Source organism: Miniopterus natalensis, chromosome 8, assembly GCF_054644295.1.
Source record: "Miniopterus natalensis isolate mMinNat1 chromosome 8, mMinNat1.hap1, whole genome shotgun sequence".
NCBI classification, from domain to species: Eukaryota; Metazoa; Chordata; class Mammalia; order Chiroptera; family Miniopteridae; genus Miniopterus; species Miniopterus natalensis.
The window spans coordinates 48,201,152-48,212,243 of NC_142088.1; the positions used below are offsets into that span (position 1 = coordinate 48,201,152).

Consider the following 11,092-nt stretch of genomic DNA (forward strand, 5'->3'; position numbering starts at 1 on the left):
GAATTTGTACATTTGCAAGTCAATTTGCAGCCATTTGTGCTTGGGTTGTTTTTCTTGGCTGTTCTCTGCGAGAGCGGCCTGCACAAGATGCAGGGAACGAAACCCAATATCAAAGGGAATCTGCAGAATTCAGCTGAAGTCTCAGCTCAGTAACCAGGTGAAGAGCTGTTATGAATTTATGGAAAGTTGTTACTTCAGGCCATTCGGTGCTTCTTAAAATTATCATATGTTAAATACCTAAACAGAATGAGATTCAAAGGGTGGAAATAAATAAAATTTTTTATAGTGAAATATTTCAGATGAGACCTTTCCTACAATCAATTTTGATGAAGTTTCCTAAAGTAAATCCTTGAAAGATTCAAATTTCAAGCTGCACACTTACATAGAATCATTAACATTTCTCTTAGAATTTTATTTTGCTTTCATTGTAGGGTTTGAAATAACCATAAAGTGGAACTTTTCGTTTCCGGAATGTTCTAAGTATTAGCTTGGTAGAGAACCATCTATGTGGGATGATTTGAGGAACCCACTCATCACCCAAAAATACATCCATATCAGTCTGAAATTCTTCAATAAGAGATTCACACCATGTCTGTGCAAATGCTTCTAGAATAGTATATTAGGCCCCCTTTATTGCTTACTTTCCAACATAGCAGTGATTGTGGGGTAAGCCCTAAGAACATGTGTGGGAGAAGAAATGAGTGAACTGCTAACAGATATAACACTTGAGCAGCCCTTTAATCAGCAGGAGGACCTAGGAGTTCCTGAAGGAAAAAGGCCTTATTACTGTACTGTTTTTGTCAATTCTTTGAGTTTAAGACCAATCTATATTTATTAATCCATCCATCTTATCATCGACTCATTCATACTTTCTTCCATATACCAGAATTTTAGTGGATTTCAAGTAGGTCTTCTGTTAGGCTCTTTAGAGGGTGAAAAGATGAGTAAGTTATTTCCCTGGACCTCTAGTAGAGAAAACAGAGAGCAAGAAAAGAATTGTTCAGGAAATGTTCCAAGTGTTAAGTGAAATAAAACTTGTGAAGAATACCAAGGAGAAGAATGAGAGCTAAGCAGAGATGCAGAAATGAGCTAGTGTTTGAACTTGTTGAAGAGAGGTTAGTTAAGGCACATTCCAGGCAGAGTGAAGAAAACATTGCCCAGGTCCTAAGGTAAGAAAAAGTATGGTGTGGAGGAGACTCTGAGTTGGTTAGGGATGTCTGAAGTTTCAGAAATATAAGGCATATGATGAAGAAGGTATAGGTGAGTCTGAGTAGGTAGATAGCCAGGTAACAGGAGTCCTTTTGGGCCACATAAAGAAGAATGGGCTTCCTCCATGGCTCTGTGGCATATTTCTCTTCTCATTTTTCTATGGCTCTATGGTCATCACACTCCATTCATTTTTTAAATGTTGGTGTTTCTCTGGGTCGGGCCTTGACTCTCATTGTTTTTCATTTTCCTTGGGAAAACCATGTGGTTTCAAGATTAATGATGACTGCCAGATCCCTACCACTAGCCCACATCTTTCTCCTGAGCTCCACCTTTCAAACACCTGCTGACGACCTCTTGCAAATGTCTTACTTTTGCAAGTAAGAGGGGCCTCAAGCTTAACTTTCTCAAGCTAAATTTGTTACAGTCTATTTTAAAACAAGTCCTCATCTTTATTAAGGACCTCACCACACACATAGTCACCCAAATTAGTAAGTTCAGAGCTATTTTCGAGTTTCCCTGCTCTCTGACTCCAAGTGTTCTGTTGGTTAGTAAATTTTGTCAATTCTACCTTCAAACATCGAAATCTGCTCTCATCATCCCCATTGACATTGCCTTAGTTCAGTTTCTTCATATGTGATCTAGACTAGAGCTTCACAAATTTGGGCCTGCATAAGCATCACCTGGAGAACTTGTTAAAACACAGTTTCCAGGGTCCTGCTACCTAAGATTATGATTCAGTACTCCAGGTAGAACCCCAGGATTTGCATTTCTAACAAGATTCTAGGTAAGGCTGATTCTTTTGGTCCACAGACCATCGATTGTGTGGTACCAGTTTAACTATTCTAATTGCCTATTAACTAGCCTCACTGCTTTGTCCTCACAAGCTCCAATATTTCTAATGAAGTTATTGTTACAAAACAACTCTTAACAAGTTGCTTTTCTGCTTATATATTTTGTAGGGTTACATACTGACCTCAATCTAGCACCCAAACATAATTCCATGTGTGCAAGGCTCTTGGCAAGCTGTTTGCCACCTAGTTTTCCAGCCTCATCTCTACTTTTCCTCACACCTGTTGAATAATTTGACTTATGTCTGTGTTTCCTCGTTCCAGTGATTTTGTCAGTCTTGTTCTCTGCACCTGCAATATCCATTCTCTTCCATTCCCCACATATTCCTCTCTCCACAATGGAAAATTCCTACGTGTTTTTTAAGACCCAACGCAGATATGACATTTTGTGCTCCAATAGCTCTTTATACGGCTGTTATAGGAATTACAATGTTTTATCTTGTCTGTCTGTTGGTTTCTCCCACAGGAATGTAAGCTCATCAAGGGAATGGACTTTGTCTTTTTTTAGCTTTGTTTAACACAATACTTGGCCATGTCACACATCTACGATGTTGTTTAAACTGAATTTAACCTTATAAATCAGTGTTTCCCCAAATGCGTTCTATTAATGCCAAGAAATTTTTCAAGAAAAGATTCTCTCCTCTGATTGGTAAATCATAAATTCTGTATAATACTATATATAAGCTCTAGGAAAGCAGTGTTAAAGAATCATTTAAATTTTAATACAGTGTCACCAAAAAGTATTTGATTCCAGGGATACCTTTTTGTGAAGTGCTCTTGAACTCAACAGGAAGTGGAATTGGTGTCTCAGGAAGATATTCTTGGCTGTGAAGTAAAAGATGGCCTGTGGTGCTGGGAGGGAGCGGGCCAAGGAGTTAGGAGACAAATAATGCCAGCAACAAATACCAAGGACCTGAATTTAGGCAGTGAAGTAGGTGGTGGGAAGAGGTCATAGCTCTGAGTGCTCTTTTATAGTATAATAATCAGGGACCTAGGGGAAACTGAGAGAGGTAAGAGGAAGACACTGGGAATGGCCATGAGAGCTATTTAGCTATTATTGTGTTCCATATTTGGGAAGGAAGTTTCTGATTCCATGAAGTGTTAGGCATGTTAGTGGGCTGAGAAATATACCATAGCTAACCACATAACACTTTCTGGAGTCAATTGGTCAATGAACTGCAAATCTTATGTTTCCCTCCACTATTCAGATGAAGACGAGATGAGGAATTTTTATCTTACCCTTTCATTTTTCCTGGCTCACACAAACCAAAGTCCAGTCCTATTTTTAGCTGCTTATTAGATATCCACTATGCCCCTAGTACTGTGCCTAGGAAGTGTCTGTTGTTACTGAGGTTTTAACTGGGCAGTTCTGTCCCTCAGAGGACATTTGGCACTGTCTGGAGAGATTTTTGGTTGCTACAATTGGGGTAGTACTCCTGGCATCTAGTGAAGAGATGCCAGGGATGCTGTTAAATATCCCACAATGCACAGGACAGATCTCACCGAAAAAAGAACTACCCAGCCCCAAATGTCAATAGCACTGAGGTTGCAAAACCCTGGTTTATGCGGAGAAAACTTGGAGCAATTATTTTCTGACAATTGAAGAGCAGCGGGGGTTTTGCCTAAATTATTAGAATAACAACCTCATTTATGGGCTTTGCTTTGTTAATATAGGCCTAGCCAGGTGGTGTTGAATAAGCATTAGTTCATGATTTAATCTTAGCTCCTTTCTCTTCCAGTGACTAATTATAAGCAATTTGAATTGCTATGTGTGATCAACGATGTAAAAGTAGGACCAATGCACCTCTAACGAGACTATATTATATTCTAAACTTAAAGCTCCCCAAGGTGTTTGCTCAAGTGTAGGGATGCAGAGGAAACAGCATGGGTTGTAGAGCCAGGCGTCCTGGGATTGATCCCAGCTCTGCTGCTTACTGACTACGTAACTACTCTCAGTGGACCTCGAGCCTCAGTTTCTTCAGGAAATTCATCAATAATTTTCTCACCAAGTCACTGTGAGGGTTAGAGGAGTTAATAGGAAAGTTGTATATTAAAAAATATATCCCTACTGTGTTTTAGGTCATATTCCCGGTGCTGGGGATATATATAATCATTAACAAGACAGACAAAAATCTCTACCTTTCTGGAGTTGGGAATGGTTGGGAGAAAGACAATAAACAAAGATAAGTAAGTAAAATGTTTAGTATGCTAAGGGATGTTTAGTGCTTTGGAGAAAAACAAAACACGAAAGGAGCTTGGTGTGCAGCGCTGGTAGGTTTTTAGATCAGAAGGAAAGGTGAGCTTTTTTTTTTAGTTCAGACTTGAAATGGGGAGGAAGTAAGCCATGCAGATTATTTCTCGGGGAAGAGCATTCTAAGCAGAGGGTGACATCATTTGCAAAAGTCCTGGGGCTAGATCATGCTTGGAGAGTTCAAAGAACATGAACATGGGCAGTGAGCAAGGGGGAGGTGGGAGGTGAGAGAAGGGAGACAGATTGTGTGGGACCACAAGGACCTTTGCAATAACCGTGGCCGTACAAACATTAGCTCATTGTTATCGCCTGAGGTAAAATGTTCCCATGTGCACGGAGAGCTCGCATAAGAATATTCCATAAACCCCTCACAATTCTGTGCCCTTCTAAAAATGTTTTAAAGACATCCTTCATCTAAGCAAAATGGCAAAGCTTCTAAGTGCAAAGGACAAACTTCTAGAATTCTCATGGCCAATCTGCTCCGTGGGTTCTTTCTCGCGGCAGCCACCCACTCTGCCTTGGAGCCCCACCCAGGGGAGAGCAGAAAAAAGTGAACTCCGGTGCTTTTTTCTCTCTTCCTTTCTACAATAGGAACAGCTTTGCTAGGCCGCCTGAGAGTGTAAAGTACACCTTCCGCTGTGCCGCTGCTACAGCAGTGTTGTTCTTACACAGTCTTAGAGACAGTTTGTACTCACCCTGAAAACATGAACATTTTATTTCGATGCAGCACTATTATCTGATCACCGAGTAGGTACAGGTCAAGGATTTCTAAGATTTTGAACAGAAATGTTCAAAAACCTTTTTACTATATGCAAACGCTTTTGACTTCCAATCTCACTCCATGCTGTTTCCTAGTCTGGGACAAAGGAGAGGAGAAGGGCCCGGTATTGTTATTTGCAGTAAAACCATGAGCATTACTGATTTTTCTAATGGACTCAGGCTTACTCTACTCTCATTTAAACCTAAAATTAAGAAGGAAGAAAATATATTCTGTCTCAGTAATGGTTGTTGGCTAACCTACTCATCAAAAGAAATTTGTTTTGGTATTGTAGGTGAAAGTTTGGACCTGACGGTGAATTTTCACTTACCAAAATGATTTGGAAGCCCAAAATATTTCTTCTATCTTTAAAATTTATTTTCCCCTATTAAAACATGTTTTCGTTTTCCTCCATGTGTAGTAAAAAGAGCCCATGGTATAATCAGAACTGCCTCTTTTATTCTGTGTTTTAGACTCCGGGGTCCTCAGTAAAACTCCCCAGAGCTGGATGAATCAAACTGTAAATTAGGTAGAGAATTCCTCCTTTAACTGTTGAATTCAGCAAGATTGTTTAGCTCTTTCCTCCATTTCATGTATTTTATGGATTAAGATTAGACCCCCGCCACTGACCTGCTGCAGTTGTCATGTTTGTCTGTCTGTCTCTCTTGCTCTGCAGAGCTCTCCTCTCACTCTCACCCTCTCTAAAGATGGACCTTTCTGCACCAAAATGTGATATGATCTCTCCTGACCTGAGGGAAATTATTTCCAGAAATGTGTGGTAATAATATTTTAAAAACAAGATACGTACGTCCCTAGTTGGAGAGTCCCCAGAATACTGCTTAGTCCGTGATTCCAGGAGCAGTACCTCTCCCAGCTGTGTACACAGATCAGAGGTGCCGTCCAGGGGGATGCAGGCTAATTGTGATGCTCTGGTTCTTTCTTCATTTTTAGAAAAAGGTTCAGTTTTCCAAACAACAAGCACCTCCTTATGTTATTAGGGTCACATTTCGGAATTACCTATTGATTCCTGGGGGAAGAAAAGTGATGAAAGCTAAACCTGCTCTTGACGACTCTGAAAGGTGTATTCCCTTGTGTATTTCTTTGTTTTGTATTATATTTGTGGGAGGGTATGTAACATTTTTAAAACACCAGTGGCTTTCCCTCCTTTCAGCTGCCTTGCCAGAAATCCTTAAAACGGAATATGCAACGCGACCTTATACACAAACCCTGGCCATGTCCTAAACAATCTAGAAGGTTCTTATGTCCTTCCCTTGCTGTTCTGTGATGAAAATAAGTAAATACACAGATACAAGTTCTGCCTCAAAAGGACTTTTGCAAGCTATGGGAAGTAGCTTGCATTTACATTTTGGGAAGCATCTTTTTTGGTGCATTTCTTTGAAGTCGAATCCTGTTTTTGCTGTAGCAAGGCCCTGGTTGGAAAAATATAGAAGAGGGGGAAAAAGAGAGATTTTTGCAGAAAAATTGCAATTATATCCATCTTTTAAACTGCTCTTACCATGTTCTGATCAGCACACCAAGTATTTAAAATTTACTGGGGATGAAATTACCCTCACGTCTGGTGGGGCTTGCTGCCAAAGGTGTAAGGTAGACATTTAATCTACCTTATCCGTGTTCCCCAGTTCCCATCAGCACTTATTGTGAGTAAAGTTGCTGTAAAAATGTAGAGGAGAGTTTATGAAAGTAAATGTAGGACTAACTCATACCAATGTCTCTACAGTCCTATGGTGGTTATGTTTCATCACTGGCCCTTGCCTCCGGAACTGGTCTTTTCAAATGTGGGATAGCAGTAGCTCCAGTCTCCAGCTGGGAATACTACGGTATGGAAACATTTCATAAATGTTGCTGCGGAAACATTTAACACATAATTACTCTATATTTGAGGTTGCTAGGAAAACAAATTATGCTGTAAAATTCACCTTAGCATCACTGGGGGAAATACAATGTATAAACAAGGTTATTTATAGGATTCATTATAATCATGTTGTAACAATCAAAGAAATTTTAGAGTGAGGAAGGACTTTTCCAAAATCCAATATATCTTATTTTCTCCAGAAGCCTTGTTCCTCCTGCTGAACCAAACCTTTAAAGCCAGAGCTAACTGTGTTCCTGCAGGCGCACAGTTGCTGCACAGCTGGCTTTTAAGCACATCCTATACCAAGTCAGACCAAGGCCAATTAATTCATCTCCACACCACAACTTACAGCTCCCAGCTCCATTGCTCCAGAAAGCAGAGCAATAAATACCTGTTCAAGAAGTATACCTCCCCAGGTTGCCTATTTTTATGATTAATATCAATACAAGATGATTATTTGGAATTAACTCTAATAATTGTACAAAAATTAGCTTTCATCAGGTCTTCTTCCTTGTGTTGGCTTGGAAATGAGATAATTGTGACTTACAGGGACTCTTTATTCAGAAAAATAATGTATATGTGTGTTGAGGGAGGAGAATTTGTCGCACGTATTTCCATCCCAGATTATTTAAGACACTAAGGAAAGTAATACAGGTGGCTGCATTTGTGATTTCTTTTAAAAATAATGAGGTCATTCCAAGGGTCATGTCTATCTCAACATTCCCTCCACTGACGTGCTTTGGGTAGAAGTGGAAAAACTAAACATCAGCCTTTTCTAATGATAGATGCTCCTGTTTCCACAATCTTCTCCTCTATTACTCTCCGGCCCTATCGAGGCAAACTGCAGAGCCATAGCCTTGGGTGGAGCATTGCAGGAAAGGAGAGCAAGGCCCTTCCCCAGCAGCTGCACACAGGAGAGCCGAGGAACAGCGATCCAACTAGGGGGTCTCGTTGGTTAATGCAATGATACATGCCATGTGCAAACAGCATCTTCTTATATATTTTATAGCATCTATCTACACGGAGCGATTCATGGGTCTCCCAACAAAGGATGATAATCTCGAGCACTATAAAGTAAGAATTTTTTGTTTTATGTAGGCTATTGATTTATTGCAAATGTGCAAAAATAATTTTAAAGCTGTCATACAGAGTTTCCACTTCTGCTGGGTCCCCCAAGCAAACGTGATGATCTTTTGTTCGCTGCAAAACACCTCACTAGAAAGGAATTCACTCCTTTTGGATTGTATTCTTTCTTGTTCCCTCCCCCTCCCTACCCCCAACCCCTACACAGCTTGAGCAGGCATCATTTATGCCTAAGGTCTCACTCATATGTAACATATGACACATAAACTTTCAGTTTTTCAAACCAAGAATCAGATGGAAGTAATGCAAATGATGAAGGAAATGTGTTGCTCTGACTCTTAAATATTTATCAACCAAAGCAATACATAATTTCAGTATCGGTGCGAAGTCCATTGCACAATGATTTAGCTGGTTTTCTATTAGAACTTGCAGCAACTAAAATGTTAATTTTTCCTCCTTTCCAGAATTCAACCGTGATGGCAAGAGCAGAATATTTCAGAAACGTAGACTATCTTCTCATCCACGGAACAGCAGATGGTGAGGTTTAAGCAAGGCTCTTACACATAAAAATACTGAGCCAGCATCACTTTGTTTAAGAAACATTAAGCATCTCCTGTGCCCGTGCGCGGGGTCAGTACCTAGGAGTCGGGGACGTTTCCATGAACGCGTGCGATTGCGCACGGCTGACAGTGTCAACGGCACGACTAGATAATTGCTGGTGTTCATTTCCAGGCGGTACATTGTCACTCTGCGCTTCCTGGTATTTCACAGCACTTTCACTCTCTCTCTTTGTTGCAGATAATGTGCACTTTCAAAACTCGGCACAGATTGCTAAAGCTCTGGTTAATGCACAAGTGGATTTCCAGGCAATGGTACATAATTTCGTTCTACTCGTGTTCAGGGCCTTAGACCCCTCAGCTAAAAGGAGGAATCTTATCTTTGTTTTGTTTTGTTTGTTTGTTTGTTTACTAAAATCTGACAAAGACTTTGGAGGGTAGAGTAACATCATAACATTAGCAAATGAATCTTGATTTTTTTTCATTAATTCCCTGAAGGACACTAGGCAAGCCATGGCCCCTCTGGTGATCCCAGCTGAATCATGCATAAAATAAAGGCATCCACAGGATTAGATGATCTTCTAGCTCACACATCCATTAGTTCTGTGATCCCGTGTGCTGAGAGTACCTGCAAAACCTGGGGGTCTGTTTATTCCATAAGAAGCAATTGCGGAAAGTTGTCAGAGACCCGGGAGGCTCCTGAAGTCATGCAGCTCTACTCAGAGTTAGAAAATCTTTTCTTTTATATGTCCTCAGCTCCTGGCATATGCTTGGCCCACCACAGGAGCTCCTGTTTTTACTGAGTGAATGAATGAAAGAGCTAACTGTAAAATCCAGTTTGCATGAGGAATGGGAAATGAAAGCAGAGAGAAAAAAGCAAAAACCAAGGCAAGGGAGACAATCTCTAATACCTATCTTTCCCCCTCTTCAGCAAGCATAAATTCTCTCTCACTTGCTTATATATCGAACAATCCAGAAAAGGAAACCCCCACCTTTTTGAAATTTGTTTGGGTTTTTTTTAAATAATGTACAAAGGGTGAGGTGAGATTTTTCTGGTCTTTTTTTATTGTGACCCACCCCCGCAAAGTAAATTCAGTGTTTAAGTCTATAGTATTGTATCATGACCACTAGCCAGCTTTATTCAGTGAAAACAATAATCTTACCAGCATCTCTCCAACAATAAAGTTTAAATCTATGATACCATATTTCTGTTTTTTTAATGATATTTTTAGCTCCTATAAAGGATGTTTATGTTTATGTGTTGTGGATTTTCTGCAACAGAGAAGATTTAGAGTCAGAGACTAAAAGCCTCGTGGAATGTCTGAGCTAGAAAGAACCTTAAGGAAAATCAAATCCAGGCCCCTCATTTTACAAACGAGGAAACCAAGCTACAGAGGAGCAAAGCAACAGACCCAGCCACGAACCCTGGGACCTGAGCCCGCCTCCTGATCCCCGGGGCAAAGCTTAGCCACCATGATCTAAAAAATGGTTTCAAGCACATGAAACAGTGGTGAAGCTTAGTAGGTCTTTACATTGCCCCATTCTAAATGTTTACATTTGTGTGCTCGAGTGTTCTTAGGTAGAATTTCAGCTATAATATTAGAAAAGCTAGCTAGGTAGGTCCTGAGAGAATAAAAAAGCCAAGGCCGCAGGAATAAGGCGGCTTCTTCCCTTTGTGTTTCAGTGGTACTCGGACCAGAACCACGGCATCGCCGGCCTGTCCACGAAGCACCTGTACACCCACATGACCCACTTCCTAAAGCAGTGTTTTTCTTTGTCAGACTGAAAACGGTGCCGATACGAGCCTGTATCGCCATCTGAACACGTCAGATAAATGTCTCAGGCTGTTTGCTTGTGTTACTCTTTATGCTGTTAAACGTTGGTATAAACAAACAAGTGAATGTTGTTCAAATGGCTGGCAAAAAATTGGGAGGACTCAGGAGTTCAACGGAAACATGGTTTACATTTTTCCTGTTCCTCTGTGAAAGGAGAGAAAAGGGGGCGAGCCTTTTGCTTTGTACACGGTATTTTATCACCTGTTTATATGATGCAAAAAATAAAGAAGGAAGTTCAAGTGCTGTTATTTTGTCTGTGTTCACTGATTGCAAGTTCTGTTTTTTGGGGGACAAAGAAGTGATTCTGCTAGGCAAGGACACGAATGATATTAGGGTGGCTGGTCATGAAGAAGGAGGGTCCGGAAGCAGGCTGGGAGGTTTTGTGATTAGAGCTCCAGCGCTGGATCACTGTGCAGAAGTCAAGTCGGAGAGGCATTCGGAGAGAAACCCTGATGTTTGCACCCGTGCTCTCCCTCCAAGAAATGTTTATGAAATTTCCCCCAGAAGATTTCTTCAACATTGCCAAGAGCATTTGATAAAGATAAAGTCAGAATTTTGAATTCAGGCTCCTTTTAAGAAATGCTTCCAAATTGGAAACCTTCCTATTTTGTATCCCTTTTTTGAATTAGCAATAGTAACTGCCTTCAGATTGCTAAACCACACCAACCTAAGCGAAGCC

At 40.5% G+C, this 11,092-nt stretch overlaps 1 protein-coding gene across 2 annotated transcripts in view; it reads left to right on the forward strand.

Annotated features, from left to right (window-relative positions):
• Positions 1-10,657, forward strand: part of FAP (fibroblast activation protein alpha) — a 66,072-nt gene extending 55,415 nt beyond the window's left edge. For both annotated transcript variants that reach the window (XM_016197143.2, XM_016197292.2), the window contains 5 exons: positions 6,804-6,903; positions 7,948-8,012; positions 8,486-8,558; positions 8,820-8,893; positions 10,263-10,657. In XM_016197143.2, the coding sequence (XP_016052629.2) occupies positions 6,804-6,903; positions 7,948-8,012; positions 8,486-8,558; positions 8,820-8,893; positions 10,263-10,364 (414 nt within the window). In that variant the 3' untranslated portion in view covers positions 10,365-10,657. The remainder of the gene's footprint in view (positions 1-6,803; positions 6,904-7,947; positions 8,013-8,485; positions 8,559-8,819; positions 8,894-10,262) is intronic.
• The last annotated feature ends 435 nt before the right edge of the window (positions 10,658-11,092 follow it).